Source organism: Gossypium arboreum, chromosome 13 (assembly GCF_025698485.1).
Source record: "Gossypium arboreum isolate Shixiya-1 chromosome 13, ASM2569848v2, whole genome shotgun sequence".
NCBI lineage: Eukaryota > Viridiplantae > Streptophyta > Magnoliopsida > Malvales > Malvaceae > Gossypium > Gossypium arboreum.
In genome coordinates this window covers 129,134,961-129,162,633 of record NC_069082.1, presented here as the reverse complement: position 1 = coordinate 129,162,633, position 27,673 = coordinate 129,134,961, and the positions used below count along the sequence as shown (strand labels likewise).

The 27,673-nt window shown below is 32.6% G+C and overlaps 4 protein-coding genes and 1 non-coding gene across 8 annotated transcripts; 3 read left to right on the top strand and 2 right to left on the bottom strand.

The window, feature by feature from the left end:
• The first annotated feature begins 8,207 nt into the window (after positions 1-8,207).
• On the top strand, positions 8,208-11,368 carry LOC108484173 (probable serine/threonine-protein kinase PBL5). 2 transcript variants are annotated; one of them, XM_053024443.1, is made up of 5 exons: positions 8,208-8,613; positions 9,156-9,296; positions 9,426-9,615; positions 9,702-10,093; positions 10,608-11,368. In XM_053024443.1, exons 1-5 carry the CDS (start codon positions 8,560-8,562, stop codon positions 10,905-10,907), a joined length of 1,077 nt encoding a protein of 358 aa, XP_052880403.1. In that variant the 5' UTR covers positions 8,208-8,559; the 3' UTR covers positions 10,908-11,368. The 2 variants fall into 2 exon arrangements, with proteins under 2 accessions (XP_052880403.1, XP_017643355.1); XM_017787866.2 differs by having other exon boundaries at positions 9,052-9,296.
• Positions 11,369-12,154: 786 nt separating this feature from the next.
• Positions 12,155-13,008, top strand: LOC108484115 (histone H4). The gene has a single exon (XM_017787782.2). It carries the CDS (start codon positions 12,462-12,464, stop codon positions 12,771-12,773), a length of 312 nt encoding a protein of 103 aa, XP_017643271.1. The 5' UTR covers positions 12,155-12,461; the 3' UTR covers positions 12,774-13,008.
• Positions 13,009-17,891: 4,883 nt separating this feature from the next.
• On the top strand, positions 17,892-23,367 carry LOC108486448 (probable NOT transcription complex subunit VIP2). 3 transcript variants are annotated; one of them, XM_017790505.2, is made up of 15 exons: positions 17,892-18,003; positions 18,087-18,235; positions 18,978-19,088; positions 19,610-19,718; positions 19,795-19,973; positions 20,153-20,534; positions 20,863-21,075; positions 21,168-21,263; positions 21,534-21,622; positions 21,782-21,967; positions 22,177-22,599; positions 22,676-22,728; positions 22,820-22,861; positions 22,946-23,090; positions 23,193-23,367. In XM_017790505.2, the coding sequence occupies exons 3-15, from the start codon at positions 19,071-19,073 to the stop codon at positions 23,250-23,252; spliced, it is 1,995 nt and encodes a 664-aa protein (XP_017645994.1). In that variant the 5' UTR covers positions 17,892-18,003; positions 18,087-18,235; positions 18,978-19,070; the 3' UTR covers positions 23,253-23,367. The 3 variants fall into 3 exon arrangements, with proteins under 3 accessions (XP_017645994.1, XP_017645995.1, XP_017645993.1); XM_017790506.2 differs by having other exon boundaries at positions 17,960-18,235; positions 21,782-21,892; XM_017790504.2 differs by having other exon boundaries at positions 17,960-18,235.
• Positions 19,638-19,718, bottom strand: LOC128287286 (small nucleolar RNA snoR35). Its single transcript, XR_008277985.1, has one exon. It is a non-coding gene; the product is annotated as a small nucleolar RNA snoR35 (small nucleolar RNA).
• A 1,522-nt stretch (positions 23,368-24,889) lies between the features above and the next one.
• LOC108486449 (pentatricopeptide repeat-containing protein At1g07740, mitochondrial) lies at positions 24,890-26,950 on the bottom strand. Its single transcript, XM_017790508.2, has one exon. The coding sequence runs from the start codon at positions 26,808-26,810 to the stop codon at positions 25,413-25,415; it is 1,398 nt and encodes a 465-aa protein (XP_017645997.1). The 5' UTR covers positions 26,811-26,950; the 3' UTR covers positions 24,890-25,412.
• Between the last annotated feature and the right edge of the window lie 723 nt (positions 26,951-27,673).

Below are 27,673 nucleotides of genomic sequence, written 5' to 3'. Positions count from 1 at the left end.
TGCTATACATAAGTTGTGGGTATAGTCTCTATACTATTCGAGTCTTGAAATTTTAGTCCTGACTCGAAATGATAACCATTAAATTCATTGACACAAAACGGTAACAGTGAAATTTTGTGAGTATATGTGAATATAACAAGCCGATATAACATTTCAAATATAATATTATATTTATCGTATAAGATTTTGGGAACAGAAAATTTTAACATAACAAAACTAAGATTTCAAGTTTTAAAAATTACGCGAATGATTAGATTAAAGAACATGGACTAAATCTATAATTTTATACATAATATAGGACTAATAGTTGAATAATTTTGGTTACTACAGTTTAGGCCAGAATTAAAATTTTAAATTTCGAAGAGAACAAGATTAAAATCAACTGAATCTAAAAGTACAATGATTAAATTATCAACTTATACGGATATTACAAGAATTATTAGCAGATTTTAACATATTTACTGACAAAGGAAGAGGTTGCAATAAAACAAAATTGGTAAAGTATTTGCCATAAGATCAAGTTCATTTTTCACATGGATCGTGATAATGTAATTCAACTTAAGCTTAAATGACATATATAAGAATATATTTGATATGAATATTTCACGAAAAATGAAGAATGCGAGTGAAAATCAAGATTAAATATTACGTTAATATTTTTACGGATTGTCAAAATCAAGAACATTATGTTACTACCGGAGAAGGAAAAGTTCGATGATGTTTACATTGCTTACGAGTTAAAAAGGACACTGATTTACATTAAATAATATGGTCCAACCGTCTCCTCGTCGATGATCACTATGAGGCACATACTATTATACATATCGAGTTTGCAGTTCGTGGTGTTATCACTGTCTTTTGTAGCTTGCCTTCATTTATTCATATGCTCAAATGTCATGTCATTAATCTTGATTTCCTATATGGATTTGCATGTGATTATCTGAATTTTATAGCTCGTATCACTACCCATCATGTTGAACAAAATGTCTCTCCAACCAAGATAATATTAGATATACCGAGGAGTCTTGCTATGAAAGAGTCAAAAGTGCCCCAATAAAACTTGTTTTTTAATTTAAATTTTTCGAGTTTAATTTTTTTTCTTTTAATCCCGATTTTAATCCGAATTAATTAATCAAAATTCAAAGGTTGGAATAAAAATAGACGGCTATATAAATTCAAATTGCCTGCTGGAGATCACCATCACCGACACCATTCAGCTATGGATATACTAAAGACTACAAATTTATCACGCCAAAAAATGGAAAAAAATAAAAATAAAAAGGTCAAAGGAGATAGGCCTACCGGAATGTTGGTTCTCCTTAAATAATCATTACAGAAAAAACATGTCGAGGGACAGAAAATGACACCACCTTCACCAACTTGAATATATCAATGGCTGAAATAAATTAATAAATTATATTCACTCAAAAGAAACTTCAAACCAAACCATCTGTGTTCTTCCCTCTTTTACCTGTTTCTTACACATTTCGCAGCTGCCATTATTTAATAAATATTGTTTATTTTTGTGCTTTGAATTTCGCGCAGTCTTTTCTATTTTTATTTTTTAAATCATGTGTTTTATTTGGAGAAGTTTTTTTTAGTAGCTTTAAATCTGTTCGTAAAAATATAAGGATAAAAAAATAAGGGTAAATTGTAAAAAATAATTATTTTTATTTGCTTTAGATTATATTTTAATTATTTATATTTGAAATGTTACGTTTTAGTTACTTATATTATCGTTTTGTTACGAAGTGGTCATTCTATCATTAAACTTTGTTACCTCCTTAACAACAATCCTACGTGACAGTCCAAATGAGTTTTATATGCCAAATTGGATGTCTAATTGCTAAGATGAAAATAAATTTTTAATTAAATAAATTTAATTTAGATTGCCACGTAGAACATCCAAGTTAACATTGAAAACTCATTTGGATTGTCATGTATGACTGTCGTTAGGAAGGTAATGGAGCTTAATGATAGAGTAATCACTTCGTAACAAAACGATAATGTAAGTCACTAAAACGTAATATTTCAAATATAAGTGACTAAATATAATTTGAAACAAATAAAATGATTATTTTATAGTTTACTCAAAAAGAATAGAAACTTTGGTAGGTAGAATATATTGTATAATGTATCTTTAGGTTTTAACAATGAAGGTGCATGACTTATAATTTTTTATAGCCATCAATATTCTTGGAGTTGTGTTGTATTTTGTTCACTCTATTAAAAAAATAAATAAATTAATCTTTATACGTTAGATTCAATATTAAATTAGCACATCACGTGTAACTATTTGATTATTCCGTTAACCACACTAGTTTTTAATAGTAAAAATCGATGAAAATTTTAAAACAGATGATCAGTTTGCCTTTGATCTATTATACATGGACTAATTTATCGGTTTTTAAGTAATATATATATATATATATATATATATATATAATCTAGCTCTTAATACAAGACTTTTATTGTACATTTACCTAGGCTTTTAGTTTTTTTTTTTTTTGGCACAAATATTATCCTATATTAAAAGAATAAAAGTACATGCATTGTATTATCATAGTTATTTAAAGAGCTAATATACCATTTGGTACTTATATTGAGTTTTAATGTTCAATTTGATACATAAGTTTTTTTGGTATTTGAGGTTGGGTCCAATGCCCCATTTGGTACCTAAAATTTTCAAACTAATGCTTGAGTTTTCCTTGTCTTATACAAGTACTTAAGTTTGACTTCAATATTCAATTTGATACCCGAATTTTTCTTTTGTCTCAATTAAGTACCTATATTTTTTACTAGAGCAAACATGTTAAATATTTATTACGCTATATGATGTTGTTTTGCCTGGGTACCAAATTGAACATTGAAACTAAATTTAAGTACCAATTTAAAATAAAAAAAATTCAAATACCAAAATGGTACATTAACCCTTGTTTAAACTTCGGGTTGCTAATGAACCATTGACATTATTGATAAAAGTCGAAGTCTTTAGTCATTGAATAGTTAAGTTTGAGTCCTGCCAACGCAAGGAATTTGTCCGGTTACATATCGATTTTCTAACCGTTTACATTTTATATTAATTTAATTTTATATTTGTAATATCAAAGGCGTACTAAAAGGGAGTAGGCAGGGACCTTGGCTCCCATGACTGAATGGATTAATTCCTATTTTAATACCTTATAAATGTAAATAGTTTAATTTAATCTTTTTAGCTTGTTTCAAATAGAAAATAAATAAATTAAATAATTTCAAGGATGAAAATTACAACTTTAAGTCATTCTAATACAAAATTTTTTAATTTTATTTCGAGCTCGTCACATAATTACTAGCTTCGTCACTAGTAATTATTCAAATATTCAATTGTACTATATAATAAACGGGGGATCAACAACCACCGTTTTTTTCTTGCACGACAAATTGTGTGTCTGTGCCTTCATTTTCATGCTTTCCTTGCAAAAGAAATTAACAGTATGACGATGAAAGACACTGACACAGCCTTAAATTCCCTTCTTTGGATAACTTTAAAGATTTTAAATCACTGCCCAAACGATACGTTAGGCTACGAGTATTGTGTTCGTAAATTTAATTCATTTTGACATTTGTATTCACTGAAATTAGGGACGAAAAAGGAAAACACTTTCAATTTGGACCCAAAAAAAAAAAAAAAAGAAAAGAAAATTTGATAAAGTAAAGCACAATTATTGATAAAAAGTTAAAAAAAAAAAAAGAAAGGAAAAAAAGCAACAAGTGAACACTTTCGGCTACCATTTGGTATTTGGATTATAATAAAAATAAATGGCTTTTTTTTTCTTTTCTTATTTCACCTATGGCAAAAGTCATTTTATTTTATTTATTTGTTTTAGAAGTAGAAAATATTGTAATGTTTTCATTTAAATTTTTTAAAGAATGTTAAAAAATTCAGAGTTTATAAATATAAATTCAGTATAATCATAAATATATATTTAAATAATTTTAAAATAAAATAAAATAAATACAAAGCACAATAAAATTTATAAGTTAAATCGGTTGTACCTTGAAACTTTTATATTAATCTTAAATTTACTATTCATTTAGAATATTTTTTTGGAAGCTTTTGTATTATATGTTGGAAGCTTTGGAAACAAATGAATCTTAAGATTTTCTAACGGATTTCTTCTGATATTGTCAATATTATATAATCCGCATGGTGTTGGATGAATTATATTAAATTGAAGCCTAGCAGATCTAGTGAATCTATGAGTAATCGACGTGGAATTTATAGGTGGATCCCACCACTTATTGGTTCTTTCAAAATAAATGTTGATGGTGCCCGCAATTCGTCTTTGGGCCTTGCATCTTCGACAACAGTGGCAAGAGATGAACATGGTAGGTGGCTTTGGGGGATTGGGAGAAATATTGGAAGATGCAGCGTTGAACAAGCTGAATTTTAGGCTATTTATGATAACCTTCTCATTGCATGGGATTTTAATTGGAACGAGGTTATTATTGAGACTGACTGTGCTCAAGATATTAAAAGTATTCACGGGGGCTTCAACGGACAAGCTAATAGAGATGTGATATTACGTATCAAAGAATTATGCAGGCATGGTTGACAAGTGGTCATTAAGCAAATTTTAGGAGAAACAAAATTTGCCCCCCATATTCTGGCAGGTTTAATGAAAGAGTTTCCGCTTGAGCCTCGTGTGTTTCATGTTGCCCCTACTAAAGTTGTTGATTAGATCCCATTAGATAATATTTCTATACTATCTAATTCTAATATTTGTCTCTATTTAATTGTAATTGACTCTATTTTTTCTACAAAAAAAAAAGTTATTCTCATATTAATATATTTTATAATTAATCTTAAAAAATATTTTTAATTTAATAAATAATAAATTAGGTGAAATCGATCTAATTATAAAATAATTATCCAAAAATTAAATCTTTTACATAATATATATTTTAAAAATATTTAATTCACCTCTATATAAAATTTTAAGTAATTTTGTCCTTAATAGAAACAAACATTCAATATTTTTGTCCTTAATCTAAGTTCACACAAAATGTATCTTTAATTGTCCGTCTCAATCAGTCAAATATCTCACACATCAACTTTTAGGTTTAATTAAGAACTACATTAAAAGGACTATTAAATAAATATCCCAAAACCATATAAAAACAAAATTTTGAATCCCTTTCTTCTTGCTTTTGGGGCATTTTGCCAAGTGTACATCTACATTTATTTTCTTATCAATCATACCCTTACATTTGTCTTTTGATAAAAACTAGTGGCTTTGAATTGGTGGAACTTTCTAGACCAATTAATAAAATAATTTATTAAATATAATAAATCTTAGTGCACCGCCCATGCCTATTATTATTGTTGTTATTTGATTGTATTTTTGAACACCCACGAAAAATATATAATTATTTTTTTATTTTTCAAACTATTTAAAAATAATTTATTATAGGGTAGTCCACCCATCAAACTAACCACTTTGTTGATTTGATACTCATTATTTTAAATATAAACTATCTTATATATTGATTGGTGGCGTTTTAGATTTTTTAAAGGAGATTAATCTAATAATTTATTCAATATAATACAATGAAAATGTTAAAATAATAAAATAAAATATGTGGATGAATAAAATATAAATTATTCTAATTATTCTTATAGCACTTAAACAGTTAATATTTTTTAAGTGAATATAAGAGAGTAAAGTACTAATAGCAATACGATTAGTGCGATTTGACTCCAAGCTGCTATTGGGATAATGAACACGTTGACTATCAGACCAACACACGAGGTTCGACTAATACTAGTTTTTAATGTTACATTAGTTGCATATGATTTTAAGTGTTTATTTTTAGAATTTATTAATTAATTTTTATTGATTTTTTGTTTCTAGATTATAATAAATTCCAAACCATAAATATGGATAAGTTTTATAATGCGAAGAATCATATAAATCTATATAACGTAAAGTACTAATCAACTTGAAGATTACATGTACAAATATTATAATCAATCGATAATACAAAAAATTTAAGCTTACTTAAAAAATACATATTTAATTGTAGAGTTGAGATTTCTTAATTTTATTTATTTAAAATTTAGATTTTTAAAAATTTATTATGGTGTAGGTTTATGTATAGTTTGATTATTAATTCTAACATATATTGTAAATTAATGAATTTTATAATTATACTAATTCAACCATCAATGTTAAGTTGATTCGATTAGATTGATTAACACGTATGACGTATGGGAAAAATCGAATGAAACAATCGACTTAATCAATTATTCATCTCTAATTGATTTTGGCTATAATTATTAAGATATACTATTAACAATCACATTTAATAATTAGGAATAAATTTTATGTTCCATAATGCATGAGTTTTATGCTTAATCGGTAAATAACAATACAATACATCGTCATTAGATAAAATTAAAAGGTAATGAATTTTAAAAATTAACAATTTTATTTAAATATAGGATAATATAGATATTGGCTCCTGAACTTAACAAGTAGGTTCACATTGATATTTGCAATTTTCACTTTGATACTGTACTTAATTTGTAATTTTTCATAATCGGATAACCAAAAAATAAAATTACTAATAATTTGTGATATTTTGTAACTTTTTTATAATTGAGTGAAGAAAAAAAAACTATGTCGAATGACTGGTGAACCCTCAACAAAATTATTTACTTTTTTTTTTATTTGTTTCACACTTCATGTGATGCATGAAAGATGTATGCATTCATGATCAATAAATATTCACCGCGGTAAAAAATTTAGAAAAAGGGACCATATAAATGAGAAATTCATTTTTTTTAAAGAGTAAAAAAAAAGGGAAAACGAAAGTTCGTGGAGGCTCGAACTTGCCTTCCCAATCGGGATTTAACCAAATTCCAACGCGTTTACTGACAGTAAAAAAGTTATTTATTTCCGGCGGTGATATGCTGTGTTTAAACCTACTTTAAATCCCCCCCCAAAAAAAATATAATCACGCCCATCGGCCTAGATTTAATGAAGACCGTTGATTTTGTATGGCGTGATGACCCATCTTAATTCTTCTTTTCAAGAAACGCGTGGATCACCGTTCAGCTGTTATTACAAAAAAAAAACGTTTTTATTTATTTTTGTAAATATTAATAAACGCGTGTGTCAGTGGGTCCCGCAGTCTATGTGGCTCTCACTAAAACGTTTGACCTTAAAAAAAAAAAAAATCAGGCGGTGATTAAAGGCTGTCTGCGATGAATACGTCACCCTACGGTGCCATCCAACAAAATAAAATAAAAGGTCAAATTTTAGTTTTAGTCCTTCTATTATACTGAAATTTTAGATTTACATAAATAAATCGTTTTCGTTTGATGTCATCATTTTTTTAAGATTAGAAGCACAATTATAAAATCACCGGTACAAATATAAATAAAAATAATACATATCTGGTCAACTTGACAAAGCCTTGTTGATTGAAAATCAAAATATATCTAAATTTATACTAGAATAAAATTGGATAAGACCCACATGAGATAAAACTTTTAATAAGATATAAGAAAAAATCCATGAATAGCATTTGCATTATGATGGGGTTCGAACTTAAGTGCTTAAGCTCCAAGGTCTCTCTGCCTTTATCAATATTGCGAAGGTCTGGTATTAAGAGCGAAGATAAAATTTCTTTTAGGTATTGAAATTAAATTATAATTTTTAGAAGATCAAAATATAATTTTATTATATATTAACTTATGATTTCATCATTTTTTAAAATATATATTTTTTCATTTTAGGGATCAACTATAATTTTAATTTATATTAACTTCTAATTTTATCATTTCTAAAGTATTAAAAATTAAATATTAAATTTGACAAATTAATGAAAAGATCAAATCTCCAATTTCAGTATAATACAGGGACTAAAACAAAATTTAGACCGAAACAAAATAAAGAAATTGAAAAAGAAAATTTGTGTGTTTCCACTATACAAAAGGACAAAGATCTGTTGCGATGACCGGCCCGATATCGGATCACTGTAGGGCAATTAGATTACGCCACGTAAGCAAATCGGCGTTGTTTTTGAAAACAGGAAACCGACAAAAATGAGTGCACGGTTCGTCCCACATGATTTGACCAAAAAATCCCCGTTGTGAATGACGTGGCGCACTCCTGTGAGTTTAAGCTTTACCGAGTTTCCATGAGTCGCTTTTCGCCTGAATACCACCTAATATTATTGATATATAAATGTATTAATATTTTATAAAAACGCTAAAAAAATTAAATTGTTTTTTTATTTTTATTTTATATTTTCGTTTGCTTTGTGCTTTCTTTTGTGTGTGTTTGTTTACTTTCTCTTTTCATTTCTGCTTGCCTAGTAATTTTCTCGGGCTTGGAAAATTTTCTCTCTACAGCCGAGAAAGTGAAGGAAAAAAAAAAGGGGGAAGAGAGGTTTAATAATTATTGTTTTTTCAAAAAATTGATTATTTGAGTATGGGTTGTTTTTGTTTTTCTGGGAATTCAAGCAAAGGATCAGAGAAACCAACAAAGAAGATCATCATCAACAACAAAAATGATAGCAGTAGCAACAAAAGTAAACCCCATGCTCAAACACAAACCGGTTCAGGTATTGAATTTTATTCTCAACTTCTACGATTTAAAAAAAAATATTTGGGTGGGTGAAAATGAATTGCATTGCGTTTGATCATGGTTTGATTTTTAACTTTATTTTTCGTTGATCGAACTGCGTTTTTCTTTTCCTATTTGATTGTCACATTAACCACTTTGGGGTTTAACTTTTTTTATAATTGGAAACCGGGTTTAAACTTTTATCTATTTGTTTTTGATCTTTTATGCTATTATTCGAGTGAATTGTTTTTTACTTTTCAGTGAAATTTTGTACAGTATTTTTCTTTAACATGTTATGCAATTTTGTTTGTTTGCATGATTCGATTGAAACCATCCATTCTACAATACCACAAAAGAAACTATACGGGGTGTTTCGATTTGTCCTTTTTTGTGAGTTTTTTTAACCTTTTTTTTGTGATTTTTTTTGGTTAAAAAGATGAATTGAAAGTGACTGTTACAAATGAAGAGGTAGTAGCTAAGAAAGGAGATCAATTATCAATTGATGTAAAGAATTTCAATTTGAATGATGAGATTTCAAAGGATGGCAAAGCTAACAACTTGGCACAGTCATTTACATTCGAGGAACTTGCGACCGCGACCGGAAACTTCCGGTCAGATTGTTTTTTGGGCGAAGGCGGTTTCGGGAAAGTTTACAAAGGATTCTTGGACAAAACCAATCAAGTTAGTATAAGCCTTTGTTCATATAAGTGTTGTTAATGTTGTTAAATCGATTCTGGCAATGCGAACCGTGTCGTTCATCGATGAATTTGGTGGTTTACTTTTTCCGGGTTTGTTTGATTTGTTATGTAGGTTGTCGCGATCAAGCAACTCGATCGTAACGGTGCTCAGGGAATTAGAGAATTCGTCGTTGAAGTATTAACATTAAGCATGGCTGAGCACCCGAATCTTGTTAAATTGATAGGTTTTTGTGCAGAGGGTGATCAAAGATTACTTGTTTACGAGTACATGCCGTTAGGGTCATTGGAGAATCATTTATACGGTAACTAAATTCGCTCTTCTGTTTCCCTGTTGATTTCCTTTTTTTCATCCATTTACAGTAACTAAAATCACTTTAATTGGTTGTAGAACTTCCGGCTAGCCGAAAGCCACTTGATTGGAACACGAGAATGAAAATAGCTGCTGGTGCAGCAAGGGGTTTAGAGTATTTGCATGAAAAAATGAAGCCCCCTGTTATATACCGGGACTTGAAATGCTCAAATATATTGCTCGGTGAGGGGTATCATCCGAAGCTATCCGATTTTGGTTTGGCTAAAGTTGGTCCCATTGGCGATAAGACTCATGTTTCTACTAGGGTTATGGGTACATACGGTTACTGTGCACCGGATTATGCAATGACCGGACAGCTGACATTTAAGTCGGATATTTACAGCTTTGGGGTTGTCCTCTTGGAACTAATTACCGGTAGGAAAGCGATTGACGAGACAAGAGATCGCTCAGAGCAAAATCTCGTTGCATGGGTAAGACAATGTTTATTCTGTTTTTATCATTGCTCATTGATGTTTCGATATATCGGGATAGTCGATTTAACTTGTAATGAATATGGTTGCTGTTTTGTTATCTTCGGTTTATATGGAAATACTGTAATAGCCGTAGGCTGTTTGTGTCATGAATGTTTTATCCCCGGGATATTTCTCCTGATTTCAATGAGAGCCCGACGAAGTCCAAATGCTCACATTTCCTTGGTGGTGAAGCGTTCCCTAAACTCCATGAACCTGGTTGGGCTCTCCTCGGACACAATACCTTGGACACAATACCTCCACCGTTGAGGGGTCTGTCGGCTCCCCTGAACTGTATCATATTGGGTCTGTTTAACTAGCAATGAATGTGGTTGCAGTTTTGTTATCTTCGTTTAATACGGAAATACTTTAATAACTGCCGACTGTTTGTGTTATGAATGTTGTGATGAATGTATGGCAAGTAGTCACTTGGATCAGTTTCATAAATGCTTATCCAATGTTTATTTACCCGCAGGCACGTCCCATGTTCAAAGACCGAAGAAACTTTTCTCGAATGGTCGACCCTTTACTACAAGGTCAATATCCGGTCCGAGGTCTCTACCAAGCACTTGCCATTGCTGCAATGTGCGTTCAAGAGCAACCCAACATGCGGCCGGCAATAACTGACGTCGTTATGGCTCTGAATTACTTAGCTTCCCAGAAATACGACCCGGACAATCCTGTCCAAAGCTCCCGAAAGAGCAAATCATCAGCGGCAACAAACGGAGACGATGACAAAAAACCAGTTGCAGAACATGAACTTAATAGTGACTGAGCTTAAAGGACTGAAAATCGGAAATTATGCAGCAAATAAAGGGTACTGTGATGTTAATATGGCGCATGGTTATCGATTTTTGGATCGAAGAAGATAACCGGCGTGGTTCCGACCCGTAAAAATCTTGGCATACAGAGATTTTCTTCCCTCTTTTTCATCCCTCCCCTGTGTTGGTGTACATGTGAGTTGGGGGTTCTTGTATGTTAGATGCTTTCATTGTAGGAACCACTTTTACATAATAATAGCAACAAAAAAAGAAAAAAAAAAAAAGAAAAAGAGATTATATGTTAATGGAAGCAAAAAGCTCTTACATGAATGTTTGCGTTAATTTGTCTTCATTAAGACAATATATCGGCTATTAGATTTGTCCAAATTTAGAATATTTACTATTGAATTGGTACCAATGTTTGCGTTAATTTGTCTTCATTAAGATAATATATTGGCTATTAGATTTGTCCAAATTTAGAATATTTACTATTAAATTGGTACCAATGTTGAGTTATTATCGAGGGCGATGATGATAGGGATTGGTTTTTGAGGAAATTTTTCGTTGACTCTTTATTTGGCAATTTTAATAAATTTTTTTGTCTCACGCTACAGTGTTGCTACAGTATCTAATCTCACCGCCACTGTTGTTTTTACACTAACCATAGCTAAACGCACCGTCCATCCAAACTCACCTTAAGAGTTTGTTCCGTTGGTCTAATAACAAAATTTAATTCGCTGATACTTACAAATTTCATCAATTTTATTCTAAATTTAAAAAAAATTAACAATTGAAGAAGTGATAAAAGACTATGAGAACACTAGAGCTTGAAATTGTTACTGTCTTTGTAACAAAGAGTAAAGTTGTCGTAGTTGGTATAAGTCTTTTTGACGTGATTATGGATTTCTGGTAAGATATGGTGCTTACGGAAGACATGTTGTTTTAAGTTTAAAATCTATCATTTGTAATTATATGAGTGGCTTCAACATGTGTGGGTTTAGTTCAATTTAGTTGATTTTATCTAGATTTTTTTGTTTATTAATTTGTTTATATTGTAATAATTCAATTCTATTAGTTTAGGATCTGTATTTGTTTGATTGCAACATTAGAAGTGAATTTTTTTAAAAAAATATTAGGGAGGTAATAATAATAAGAGCATTGAAACAAAGTTTAAAAAAAAAAAAAAGGACAATTATTGGGCCAAAATATTTAAACGGCTTCATTAAATGCCCGTGAAATTGACAATGGCTAAATCATGGCGCGCCTAGTTTCCGCACCAAAAACTAATTTCCCACTTTTCAACTCACAAAAAGAAACACAAAATAACCGCTAAATTAATCCACGTCGCCGATCCGCGCCCATAGTTCTTCTCATCTCAACCCTCCATTCCAAATAATCAACGGCCTAAATCCATCTTTAATCATTTCACACGGATAACCTACCATCTTAGCTCCCCTCCACTTCCCATATAAATACTCCCCCACCATTTCATTTCTTTCACGGAAATTTAAATCGGAAATTTTTCAAAGTTTTGAATATTCGTTCTCTTCTATCGATATTTGAAAAATATGTCAGGAAGAGGAAAGGGAGGCAAGGGGTTAGGCAAGGGCGGAGCAAAGCGCCACCGCAAGGTCCTCCGTGATAACATCCAGGGAATCACGAAACCGGCGATCCGGCGTCTAGCTCGTAGGGGAGGTGTCAAGCGTATCAGTGGCTTGATCTACGAGGAAACCCGTGGAGTGTTGAAGATCTTCTTGGAGAACGTGATCCGCGACGCCGTGACCTACACTGAGCACGCCAGGAGAAAGACGGTGACCGCCATGGATGTCGTTTATGCCCTCAAGAGGCAGGGTAGGACTTTGTACGGTTTCGGCGGCTAGATTGGTATTTACTGTTCAGGATTGCAGAAGTTGGCTGCGATGGCGGTGGCGATGGTGGTGGGGGGATTTGAAGTCTTGCGGTCAAGAATGTTTGAGCGTAGTGTCAGCGTTAGGGTTTTGTAATTAGTGATTATTAGAAATTAGACATTGGGTACTATATGCTTTCGTTTATGATTTGTGATTCTTGTATTGGATTACAGATTTTAATGAAATCTGTTGGTTTTTTATTCTACAAGTTATTATAAAAGCAGTTTACTATTTTGAAATTGTGAAAAATAAAATAGAATAAAATAAATAAAAATAAAGAACACATAAATTTTACGTGGAAACCCTTTCGGGAAAAAAACCACGGGCAGAGAGAAGAAAATTCACTATGTCGAAAAATTTTTACTCAAATACAAGAGGAATAGACTATGTTTATTTATAGGCTTGCAAAGCCATATTCTAAGTAGGATTGAAACACCTTATCCTAATCAATATAAAATAGATGGAGTTTAATAAGGTTTAAAACCTTATTCTAAAATAAAATAAAAGAAGTTTAGTTCTATATGGATTTTACTTTTATTTTATTTTCCATCGTATTTTATTTAAATAAGAATTTGGGTCACTTAATTCTAACAATCTCCACCTTGACACAAATTCTCAATGAACAAGTTCTTCATCGCTGAACTTTAAATAAACAAGTTCTTCACCTCTTCCAAAAACCCTTAAGGGTTTAACTTCAACAATGAACACCAACCAAGTCTAAGCAATGCTCAAACTTGGTTATAGGAAGTGACTTAGTCATCATATCTGCAGGATTTTCATGAGTGCTAATTTTGCTCACAACAATATCACCACGAGCAATAATATCACGAACAAAATGATACCGAATATCAATGTGTTTTGTTCTCTCATGAAACATTTGATCTTTTGTAAGAAAGATGGCACTGATTGTCACCCTTTGCAACAAGCCTTGCTTTATATCCGGGTTCTTCAACTCCTGAGTCCCTTCTTTCTTTTAAACACCCATTTACAACGAATGCCTTTTTACCTTTAGGAAGTTTTACAAGATCCCATGTTCTCGCTTTTTGTGGAGTGATTCCATCTCCTCTTGCATAGCAAACATCCACTTTTCTCGAGTCTTCACACCTAATCGCCTCGAATAATTAAATGGCTCTTGATTCGCATCTATATCTTCACCACATTTAAAGCATAAGCAACTAGATCAACCTCGGCATACTTCTTTGGAGGTTTAATTTCTCTTCTTGTCCTGTTTTTGGCGATAGAGTATTGCGGTGAAGAAGCAACTCTATTCTCAATTTTTATCTTGGCTTGAGGAGTTGATTCAGATTAATCGATGCTCCACCGCTTTTGGTTTTCTTTATTGGAAGAGTCTTTAAGAGATAAGTTAGGTAGCATAGCGGTTTCATCAAAACAACATCTCTGCTAATCACAACTTTTCTATTTTCGGACACCATAACTTATAGCCTTTTACACCACTTTATAACCAAGAAAAACGCATTTAATGGATCTCGGTTCCAATTTTCCATTATCAACATGAGCATACGCAGACACCCAAAAATCTTTAAATCGAATAATTAGCGGGATTACCGCACCATACCTCTTGTGGAGTCTTTTCTCAATGGCAACGGATGGAGATCGGTTGATCAAAAACATGCGATGAGGTCGCTACGCCCAAAATGACTTGTAAGTTGGCATTTGACAACATACATCGAACCTTCTCCATGATCGCTTCGTTCATTCGCTTCGCAACGCCGCTTTTTTTGTGGAGTATGACGAATCGTCAAGTGTCTCATGATCCTTCCGACTTGCACAATCTATTAAACTCATCGTAATGTAACTCTAAGCCATTATGCATGCGGAGGTATTTTATCTGCTTTTCCGTCTGCTTTTCAATCATAATTTTCCAAGACTTAAATGTGGAAAACACATCGCTTTTCGCTTCGGAAGAACGCCCAAACTTTTCCGGAAAAATCATCAATAAAGGTTAGCATATAATTAGCTCCACCTCTCGAAGGCACTCGACGGCCCCACAGATCGTAATGGATATACTCCAACGTTTCCTTCGTGTTATGGATTCCTCTAGTGAATCGAACTCTCTTTGCTTCCCAAAACACGGTGCTCACGAAATTCGGTTTGCAAATTCCTTGTCCATTAAGAAGTCCTCTTTGCTTAATTCGCCATGCCATTCTCACTCATATGCCCTAGGCGCATATGCCAAAGTTTAGTAATATCATCATCGACAAGGAAGAGGAAGCGACAATTGCATCACCAATAATGATAGAACCTCAGAAACATATAACTTGGCAATCTTTCTTTGCCCTTTCATCACAACAAGGACCCTTTGAAATCTTTAAAACCCCACTTTCACCGTGTATCTGCACTTTTGAATCAAGAGTACTCAACGAAATTAAATTTCTTTTCAATTCGAACATGCCGCACGTCACTCGGTGTTCGACAACTCCATCAAACATCTTAACTTTAATTGTTCCAACACTGCGATTTTACATGAAGCATTATTTCCCATCAAAACAACACCTTCAGATCTTCGTTTCATAAGTTGTAAACCAATCCCGATTGGGACTCATGTGGAAGGTGCAACTGAATCAAGTATCCACTCTCGCCACTTTAGAATCATTGATGAAGCAACTAGAAGTTCACCATCGCGTAGTCTTCTACAACATCGCCTTCACCGGAATTTTCTCGGTTGTTTTCCTTTGATTCGCACCTCCCTTTTAATCTTATTTTGTAGCTTATAGCACTCGATTTAATGTGCCCTTTCTTCTTGCGAAGTTGCAAGTTTTACCTCTGTTTGAAGATTTCGATCTACCCTTAGATTTACCACGAGGATTCCGCTCTCGTGTTCTACCACGATCATCATCAACATTCCGGTCTTGTCTCCCACGAACAATGAGACCCTCTCCCCGAGAGTTGGGTTTAACCACAAGATGCTTCATCTTATCATACGAGGTTAAAGAATCATAAACCTCATCAACTGTGAGAGACTCATGGCTATATAAAATCGTGTCTCTAAAGGTTGAATAAGACGGGGCAACGAACAAAGTAGAATCAACCTTAGATCTTCCTTATCATATCGAACCTCCATGGCCTCCAAGTTTGAGAGAATTTCTTTAAACACCATTAAGTGTTCGTGTACTGACGCACCTTCCTCCAAACGATGAGCATAAAGACGCCGCTTCATATGCAACTTGCTTGTTAGAGTTTTCGACATACATATTTGTTCTAGCCTCTTCCATAATGCAATGGCGCTTTTCTCTTTCATCACATCCTGCAAAATTTCGTTGGACAAATGCGATGTAATTGTGTTAATGCCTTTCGATCCTTACGCTTCTTCTCTTCATCTCGTTAATGTCGAAGGCATCTTATCTATCCTAGCAGGGCATCCTCTAGATCCATCTCGTGCAAGAACGCTTGCATCTTAATTTGCCACAACGCAAATCGGTGTTGCGATTCAACAATGAATTTCATACTTCAAAGACGCCATTACCGTGATCGAGATGAATAACCCTAAGCTCGATACCAATTTGTGAAAAATAAAATAGAATAAAATAAATAAAAATAAAGAACACATAAATTTTACGTGGAAACCCTTTCGGAAAAAAACCACGGAGGAGGAGAAGAAAATTCACTATGTCGAAAAATTTTTACTCAAATACAAGAGGAATAGACTATGTCTATTTATAGGCTTGCAAAGCCATATTCTAGTAGGATTGAAACACCTTATCTAATCAATATAAAATAGATGGAGTTTAATAAGGTTTAAAACCTTATTCTAAAATAAAATAAAAGAAGTCTAGTTCTATATGGATTTTACTTTTATTTTATTTTCCATCGTATTTTATTTAAATAAGAATTTGGGTCACTTAATTCTAATGAAATGTTCTAAGGGCGTTTATATAACATTTTGTTTTAACTTGTTTAGTTGACTTGGTTAATTTCTAAGATCTTGATGTACTTATTTTTTGTTATAGAATTTAGATTTAATATTTTTATTGAATTTCCAGCTTTTACTTTTAGAAATTTATGATAAATTATTGTGTTCTATCTGAATACGTAAATATGCTTGTCTTGAAATAATTTTATAAATTATAAAAATTATAATTTTATAATTCGTGGAATATAATTTTAAAAGTAATTATAAATAGAATTGTAATTAAATACTAATCAATTATAAAGTAAAATATTATCGAGAATTTTTAATTAATAAAATAATAAAAACAAAATGTAAATTAATTCAAAATTGATGATTATACTCGAAATGAATATTATGACTCACATAAAAGTTAATGCGAAATTAAGTGACTTAAAATGTAAATTTACCCTTATTAGCTTTAATACAGCTCATTTCAAGACTGAATATAATAAAATTTTATGAAAATTTTCTAAAATATATTCAGATTTAAAGAAATAATTACATAAACTTGAATTTATAATTTACCCTCCAAATAATTTCTTTTCACTATACATCCAAATTTCAATTTGAACCTATCAAGATAAAAAAATTAAATTAAAAATTTTAATAATTGTTTATATAGATGAGTTCGGATGGGTGATGAGGTACAGTGTGGTGCGTTCAACTTATTTTTTTGTCTAACGTTATAGTTTTTAATCTCACCGTTACAACTTTTATTATACCAATCACAAGTAAACATACCGCGCTTCTGTATATCTACGTCAAAATTCTTAATCGTTAACTATTTTCTGAGTAACTAGATGAAAATTAAAAGTTTGTGAAAAAAGACGGGAGTTGAGGTGAAATATTTTGTATAATTGAAGAGCCGAAAAGGTTATTATGCTACAAAATAGATGATTTTTAATTTAATATACAATTTTTTTGTTCTACATTAATCTCGAAATTTATTCCATCATTTTAATTTAATTCTTGAACTTAAATGTTGTTAAAGCTTAATGATGCAATATTCTTAAATTTTATCACGTCATTATTTGAAAAACTTTAGAAAACTAAATTTTTAATAATTTATGTTTTTAGATTATATATTTTAAATTTTAAATGAGGATGCGACCTATACCATCACATATTAAAGGAATAAAAATTAAGAGATTAAATTTAAAAAGTTTATGAATTTTGAGACTAATGTAAAACAAAATAAAAATTTAAAGGATCAAGTTATAAAATATTGCTTTCGTCTTTTATTCTTATCAATCTAAAAAGGCACTCATTTTGAGAAGAAAAAAGAGGAAAAAGGTAGCCTTATTATTTTTTATTTCCCCTTCTGCTATCTTTTCTGTTTCTTTTTCTTAAAAGAAGTACATTTTTATTCGATTTAGGGCAAAAACAAAATCAAGAACGGACCCAAACAAAAAGGCAACCACAACTCGGTCCTTTGACTCAGCTCACGGAATTTCCATTAAAAATCTAAGGAGAAAAAAGAAAGGAAAATTTTAAGATCTTTCACGGCCGTTGATCTACCTTGCAGGTAATTCTTCACACTTCTTGTGAGTTGTGACCCGATCTTGGCTTCGCCAAGATTCGATCTCAAATCGCACCGAGTACATCTAATTATTATTGTTGTTGTTTTGGTTCGTTTTTATTAGGGAAGATTTAGATTAGTTCTTTTTTTTTTGTGTGTGTGTGTGTGTGAATTTCGCTTTTTATTTTCTTTGGAATAGTTATTTTTAAGAATTTTATCTGAAAGTGGAGACTGCTTGTAAGCCGTTGTTTGACTACTGAGAAAGTAACCTTTGGAAAAATGTGGAAACCGTTCTTTCGATAAACTCAACTGAACTGACCTGGATAGTAGTATAGGTTCATTAATTATTAAAAGTATTTAGGGTTTAGTTCCTTTAAAAATGTGGATACACTGATGTTATTTGGAAAGTGATGATTTCTAGCTGAAAGAAGTCTTTTGTTTTTCTAATTGCAAATTTCAATAGAGAGAAATACAGAGGAAGCTTCAGAGGCCAAAATTTGTTTCGAATGTATGTAATAGTGTTTTTTTTTTTCCTTCCTTTTTAACACTTTGTTATCACTTAATTTGAGGAATGAATGGTGAAAGTGTTTTAAATTGCGTTTACTGTTATTATTTCAAAGTTGAAAGTGTCAAACGTGGGTTGTTTTAATGTCATATATGATATATAGAATGTTATATGGACATCTTTTCTCACTGTAACATTGGATTTGGTTTCACTCATTGCCACCTTTTTTGTTGTCCTTTCCAGGCTATAGTCACTCTAGCAGCTTGTACTCAAGACGTTGAAGGCTGCTTTTTCAACAAGGAATGATATTTTGCATGATCTACTGACACTTGTGCAATGTCGGGATTACTTAATGTATTGTTATTTCAACTGAATACTTATTTGGAGTTGTCTTTTAGAACATTATTCTGTAGGTGAACTTATTTCTTTGTCTAAATGAAGAATGTGGCTTCTGTAGGTTAAGTTTTAGTTCTTTGTGCAGAAGCTAACTAGTATCACTTATTGTCATTTGTAGATGCATCATATTGGGTCCATTGCTTATATATGTTTGTCACTGTGTACTTGTTTGTTGATTTCAACATGTTCTGCCATGCTGATTTTTTGAATTTAGTATAAATATGTTGATTATAGATCATTTCTACTCCACTAAAAGTAGATTGGTTTGAAATGTCAATTTTTCTTCCTAGTTCATAAATGGTGGAACCTTTAGATATCTTCTTCCTTTTATGGTCCATTATCTTTTTAATTGAAAGCTTGAAACTCAAAATCAAATATGAATCTCGATCATTTCTGTTATCTGTAATCTTTTCTGGGTTGATTGTTTACATCACATATCTATCTATTGTCTAGAAATTATAATGTGTATCTGGTTGCAGTCTTCTGTCAACGGATCAGCATCAAATATTCCAGACAGCAGCGGACGTTCTTTCGCTACATCTTTCTCTGGTCAGTCTGGTGCAGCCTCCCCTGGTTTCCATCACACTGGTGGGTAGATTTTGCTGGATATCTGGCTCATCTATTTACTTCTGGATTCATGCTAGTCTATTTTTTGATTTTGCAGGTACTATTCAGGGCCTTCATGGTATTCATGGTAGCTTTAATGTTCCCAACATGCCTGGTACTCTCACATCAAGAAACTCGACTTTAAGTAATGTTCCAACTGGTGGGGTTCAACAACCTACTGGGAACCTATCTGGTGGAAGATTCGCCTCAAATAATCTCCCTGTTGCTCTTTCTCAGGTAGTTTAATATTCCTAGTGTATATAATGTGACATTTTTGGTTTCAGCAATAGAAACCATACATGTTTTCTCTTCCCTCCAAGCTTTTATTTAGGACAATCACACATGAAAAAAATTATAGGATGGGAATAAGATTCTTGTAATATGCACTTCATTTTCTTATTGATACTATTTTGCAGTTATCTCATGGCAGTTCCCATGGGCATTCAGGAGTAACCAATAGAGGAGGTATTAGTGTTGTAGGAAACCCTGGATTTAGTAGTAACACAAATGGAGTTGGTGGTTCTATACCTGGAATTCTCCCAACATCTGCTGCGATTGGTAACCGCAATGCTGTTCCAGGATTGGGAGTATCCCCAATTTTGGGAAATTCAGGTCCTAGGATAACTAGTTCTATGGGAAACATGGTTGGTGGGGGCAACATTGGGAGGAGCATAAGCTCGGGTGGAGGATTATCCGTGCCTGGTCTTGCTTCTCGCCTGAACTTAAGTGCCAATAGTGGATCTGGAAGTTTAAGCATGCAGGGTCAGAATAGGTTGATGAGTGGTGTGCTTCCTCAAGGTATGTTACTCTGAACAATCACTATTTATGTGTGCTGCTGGTTACAATGGTCAAATTTTATTTGCTAGTTTACCATCTATTTATTTATATTTTTTGTGATGAGTTTCTGACTTTGTTTCTTGCACTACTCTTCATAGCCGCTCATCAGTCTCTTCTAACTTATGATCGTTAGAAGTTAACTTGATTCTTATTCTTAGCTGATCCTGGATATATGTTTCAATTTTTTAATGTTTGGATTATTAATTTTATACGATGGAATATTATGTTATGTGGATTTACTAGTTTAGCCGTAATTTTGTTCCCCACGAATGACCCTTTCTGGATTCAGGATCTCCTCAGGTAATTTCAATGTTGGGCAATTCTTATCCATCTGCTGGTGGTCCCCTTTCCCAGAGCCATGTTCAAGCTGTGAACAATCTTAGCTCTATGGGAATGTTGAATGATGTGAACTCTACTGACAATTCCCCTTTTGACATAAACAATGATTTCCCTCAGTTGACAAGTCGTCCTAGTTCTGCTGGAGGGCCTCAGGGACAATTGGGTAACTGCACAAAGATGCTTTTTGATTCTTTCATCCTTCATTTGTCTTTTTCTGCTGCTGAAGTTTTAACGTTTTAAGTTAAACATTTTAAGGCTCATTACGAAAACAAGGTCCTAGTCCCATTGTCCAACAAAACCAAGAGTTCAGCATTCAAAATGAAGATTTCCCTGCTTTACCAGGATTTAAAGGTGCGTGGATATTTTCTGATCTGGTTTTGATACAGTGCATTTTTATTATCTGGTTGGCAGAATTCAATGCTATATTCCTCTTTCATTCTTATGTTCTGTTTTAATCCAGCTTTATGTCGGTACTTAATTTTCCAGACATTCTAGTATATTAGCTGTCTACTGAATGATGTCTTATCATTGCATTTAACAGCTTACATTTTCTGCTTATGATGTTGTTATTTGTTTTATAGTCTTTAGGAGGTTGGCCTTATTATTTGATATATTGTACAGGTGGTAATGCTGACTATGGAATGGATTTGCACCAGAAAGATCAACTTCATGACAATACCATGTTAATGATGCAATCTCAGCACTTCTCTGTGAGTCTCTAGTCACTACCTTTACGGAACTGAAAAATCTTGATGTATTTTCCTTTCCATATTTATTTATAAATAATTGCATGCTTTGTGAATTATTATTTCTTTTTCATCACTTTCTGAAGAAGTAGATTATCATCTTAATTATGCAAATCTGAACAGATGGGGAGGCCTGCAGGATTTAACTTGGGTGGATCCTATTCTTCTCATCGCCCGCAGCAGCAACAGCAACATGTGCCATCAGCCAGTAGCAGTGGAGTCTCCTTTTCACCTGTAAACAACCAAGATCTTCTCCATTTACATGGCTCTGATATTTTCCCATCTTCACATTCGAGCTACCACTCGCAGGTGTGGTAGTCTGGTGCTGTAAATGGTTTTTTGCAAACGTAACTAAGGGGCTTTCAGAGAGTAGAATGAAATATATATTGTTGGTCAAATCAGTTTGACTTCCTATGTTGGACATTCATTTGTGCATTTGACTTGCCCATCTATGTTTCCTCTATTTGGTAGATGTTACAAAGAATTACTTCTAACATCCACTTTCATCTTTGGTTCAGACCAGTGGACCACCTGGGATTGGGCTAAGGCCTCTAAATTCCTCGAATTCGGTTTCTGGTATGGGTTATGACCAGCTCATACAGCAATACCAGCAGCATCAAAACCAGTCCCAGCTCCGTCTGCAACAGATGTCAGCAGTCAATCAATCATTTAGGGAACCTGGGATGAAGCCAATGCAGCCTGCGCAGTCTAATCATGACCCCTATGGATTACTTGGGTTGCAAAGCGTGCTAAGGATGAATGATCTTGATCTGACTTCCCTTGCTCTCGGAATTGATCTGACTACACTCGGGTTAAATTTGAATTCATCGGAAAATCTTTACAAGACATTTGGTTCTCCATGGTCTGATGAACCAGCTAAGGGTGACCCGGAGTTCACTGTGCCACAATGTTATTACGCTAAGCAACCACCTCCTTTACACGTGAGCCGTTTTTCTCTTTTTGTGCTTCGCTAATCTGCTAGATGCAATAGTTCTTATTTCTTTTCGGTGCATGCAGCAAGGTTATTTTTCAAAATTCACTGTGGACACATTGTTCTATATATTTTACAGGTATGTTTTTGTTCAACCCCTGTTTGCTTATCAATTAGATGTTTGAAGATCTTATTCTTAGCCATTCTTTTTGTCTCTGTTCCTAATGCAGCATGCCAAAAGATGAAGCTCAATTATACGCTGCAAATGAACTGTATGCTCTCTACCGAACGAATTGTCTCAAAATCTTTATGCATTATTATTTTCTCTGAACTTCATTAAAACCTGTTCTTGGCAGTTACAATAGAGGCTGGTTTTACCACAAGGAGCACCGGTGTTGGTTCATAAGGGTTCCCAATGTGGAGCCACTAGTGAAGACGAACACATACGAGAGAGGTTCTTATCACTGTTTTGATCCGATATCATTTGAAACAGTCCGCAAGGTTGAAACCACTCTATTTCCTACCGAATTATTCATGTTGTTTCTTTTTTTAACCGTTTTATTCACGATGCCCCAGTTGCTGACCGTGTTATTTTGAATTCAGGATAATTTCGTTGTTCATTACGAGATGTTGGAAAAAAGACCAGCATTACCTCAACATTAACAAGTTCTTATTCCCATTTACCATTGTAAAGCACAAGTATGTAAGTCATTCATTAGCTGTTACTGTTTTTTCGGATTTAGCAATTTTCAGTATATTCCATTTCTTTTTTTGGCAATGAGCAGCCATTATAGTAGCCTCTTTTGTTATCTTTAGAAAGTTCAACGATATGATTTGCAAGCCTAGGGCATGACATATTCTAGGGTGAAAGTACTTGGCAGATCCTTCTCTTATCAAATTAGTCCCTCTACTATTAAATGAATCAGTTTAGGTAGTATTGAAATGAATCAAATTTTATCAGGGACAGTAAATGTAAATATTTTGCAAATTGATCTTGAGGGATTAATCTAATCCAATCTTTATAATAAAGGGACTTACCAGGTACTTTCACACATATTTGAGTTAGCTGTTCAAGACTTGGATTTGATATATGATTTCAATAATAATAATGAAAATTACTTGTACTTAAAATTGACCTAAACTTGAAATAGACTTGGTCTAAATAATTCGATTCTTGATAGGAATATTGAATGTACCTTTTTCCATGTTATTAGCATTAGTAGTTTTAGATCCCGGTATTGTATGAAATTGTTTTTTTTGGCTCATACTTAGTACTAAATTAAGTACGAATGACAACTTTTAATCTTTTAGATCATGATTAAAGCAATTAAAACCAATGATGTTTGGATCAAACTGGTCGAGATATCAATCCAAAAAATAGCATTGGATTGGGAATCGGTATGGATCTGTTAAAAAACCGGTTGAATTGGTTTAAAAAAAAATCTTTTTCGAATTTTTAATTATATTTTAATCGGATTGGAGGCTCAATGATCTAACTGATTTGACCATTGATTTGGTTTTAAATACTGATAAAAACCCTGCGATAATTTATAAAAGAAAGGCAAAATCTTGATAATTCAACAACATAATTTAAACATCATACTTCAGTTCCCTTTCGTCCCCACGTAAGTTAATAATTTCGAAAAGGAGGGGTGGTATTGGTTCGAATTGTTCATTGTTTTTCCATATTAATTTTTAGTTTCGAAATTTTTAATTTATTTTGGCAATATGAGTTATGTTTTATGACTTTTATATATTATTTGATAAAATTTCAATCTTTTTATAAATATTTTTATTAAACTCTAAAATTTCAAACTTTTAAATTATTTTCATTGGTTTAAATATAAAATATTTATTTTTATAACATAAAAAGTAAATAAAAATAGAACTTAGGTTTCGGTTTTTGTTTTTTGTTCCGTTTTCAACTATTGCTGCAAAAAAAGAAAAAAAACACGAAGATGATAGATATATACAGTATACAGTACAAGAGAAAGCGAAAGAGCAATAGTACAAGATAGTTGTGACAAACATAAACTAGCGTTGAATGAAGTACAACCCAAAGTTGTGAAGAGTATTGAACTTTAATTGGGGGCAGCTTTCAAGTTATTTTATTGTCTCTTCTAATCTAGTCATCTATCTAGGCTTCATGATAAAAAGACATTTATTGCTATGCTGCTTTTTTTTTTTTGGGGGGGGTTCTATGTCCGATATATATTCATATTCGAAAAACATTTAAATCTAAGTAGATATTGGAAGATATCTAAATCTTAGTAGATAAGGATGAAAAAAGACATTAAATGTTTTTCACCGGCAAATGTGAAGACTTTACATATATTTGAGCATGAGTATGGATATGACTTTTAAAATATCATCTTTATACATTGGCAAAGATCTAAATAAATTCGTAAGACACTTGAACTTGAACTTGAGTAAATGTAAAATGATATCAAGCTTATAAAAATTTAATACCTTAATTCAGATCAATGCAACAACAAAAAGTGTTGGGGGGGGGGATCTTGCATTTGTTATGAGTTTTATTTGTTTGGTTGCATAGCAAAAGACAAAGAGAATCACTTTTGATGCACATTTCACCGATTTCCTTGTGTCCTCCATTAGCAGCCTACCTTGGTTGAATCCCTGCACAATTTTGATCTATTTCACCATTAGTAGGATATTATTGTAATAAACTAATCCGACCCTTGTCTGTTTAAGAGCTTGCATTCCTCATTCCCCGAGTAATAAGAGTTGTCGCCTAAGGATAAAAATCCGTGCTCGCAGTTTCGAATCCACCCTCAAAACATTTATTATGAGTTAACTAAATCACTAATTACCCAAGATAATTTGTGTTAAGTGTTCATTAGTATCACCAACACCACTATAAGCATCCCTTATCAAATCTCCCCAAACCTCTAAATCAAGGCTTATTTTTCTCTTCTCCATCTCCTCCAAAACAAAGCAAGCACCATCAACTTTCCCACACTGTAATAACCCCGCAACCAACCGGCAAAAAGTTTCTGACCGCGGACAATGCCGACTCTTCAACATCACATTCAAAACCTTCAAAGCACCTTCAAAATCCCCAACATTACAAAACCCATCAACCATCATCCTATATGTAGCTGCATTTGGCTCACAACCTTTAACTTGCATATCAATCAGAACTTTATAAGCTTCTTGAACTTTGCTTTCTTTGCAAAGATAATTCACCAATATGTTATAAATCACTACATCGGCTTTAAACCTCCTTTTCTTCATTTCACTAAGCAATGATTTAGCTTCCTCAATTTCCCCTTTTTTTCCAAGGTAACTCATCAAAACACCAAAGTTAATAACCTTCGTTTTACAACCTTTATATTCCATATCAAACATCAATTTTTTAGCTTCTTTATATTCACCTAAAGAACACAAACCTTCCATTAACAAAGCATAAGTCACAGCATTTGGATACTTCCCTTTCTTAACCATATCTTCAAATAGTTTTTTAGCCTTTTCCACCTCACCCTTTTTACACAAAAAACTTATAAAACTATTATAAGTGACAACACTAGGTTCCACGTTTCTTTCAAGCATTTCATCGAACATATTGCATGCTTCATCAAACTCTGCCCCGTTCAACAACCCTTTGATCATCACGTTGAATGTCACCGTATTCGGACGAAAACCCATTTCTTTAGACTTATCAAATATCTCCTTTGCATCACCAAACCTATCGTTATCGACGAGAACATTAAGAACCGAATTCAAAGACTGAACCGTACAAACGCAGTTAAAACAAGGCATTTTACGGAAAAGCTCAACAGCTTTTCCACTCAAATGGGCTTTTCCATAATGCTGAAACAAAGCACAAAAAAGGGTTTCTTTACAAGGAATGTTGAGATTTTGTAACACGCCAAGAAGGGTTTCAACAGCTTCGAAATTTCGAGACTTTGCGAGCTTATAAATAAGAGAAGAAAATGAAGGGTAATCATGCTTATAACCCATTTGATAATATTCATGGAAAAGTGACAAAGCTTCATCCGGGTCATGTATGCCTCTCATAGCTGCAACAAAAGGGGGTGACCTTTTTGGGCGTCTTTTTTGAGGGTTTTCATGGTTTGTTTGGGTCTTTGGTCTCTTGGCACCAAAACTATGGTAATCTTTAGAATGTTCGTGGATTTTAACGAAATGGTTTATTAGATTTCGTTGTATTTGGTTTATGGGTTTAGATATGGAATGGATCATGGCCGAAAAACGATGTTTTCTATTCCTACCGAGAAAACGGTGAGAAAATGTGTTATAAAATGGCTGAGAACGAAGCGGGAAAATTTTGGGAGGACTTATAATAGAGAGGAGAGGGATCGGAGGGTAAAATTCTTTTTTGATCCCTCAATTATGTTTCAAATTTACCATTTAGCCTATATACTCAAATTTATTATGATTTAGTCTCTATTTTATAATATTATTAATTAATAAAAATAATTAACACCATTTATTAGTTTAGTTAAAATGCCAATGACATTTTTTTTTAAAGAAAAATCCACCCTAACTCATTATGCTAACATGTATATTGTGATGGACGGAATATTTTTATGGCAGTGCACCTTAGAATAATTCATATACTTAAAATTAATTATTAATCAAATATAAAATAAAATAAAATTTAGTTTGGATAATAATTAAATCGAAAATCGAATCGAACCAGATAAATTTAAGTAATAATCAAATCATATTCATTAAAATCAAATCAAAATTCAACCATTCATTACATTACAGTTCAAACCAATTATTAGCTTTCTAGTAATTGTATAGCATTGCTTTTATTGTAAAAAAGAAAGAAAATTAGACAAAAAATGTTAAATAAAGCCTAAATTGTGAATGGGTCGAGATTGGCCACGTTTAGTTGAGATTTTTTTCATACTTAAAATTTTCTGAAAATTTCACTAATACAAAATAATACAATTACAAGTACAAGATATATACATGTCTAACAAACTACAATATAAAATCAACCAATACAATGAAGTAAAAACCAATCAAAAGTTAAACTAATCCAAAGAAACTCAAACATGATAAAAAAGAGACTCACACATCGTACTTACGACTCA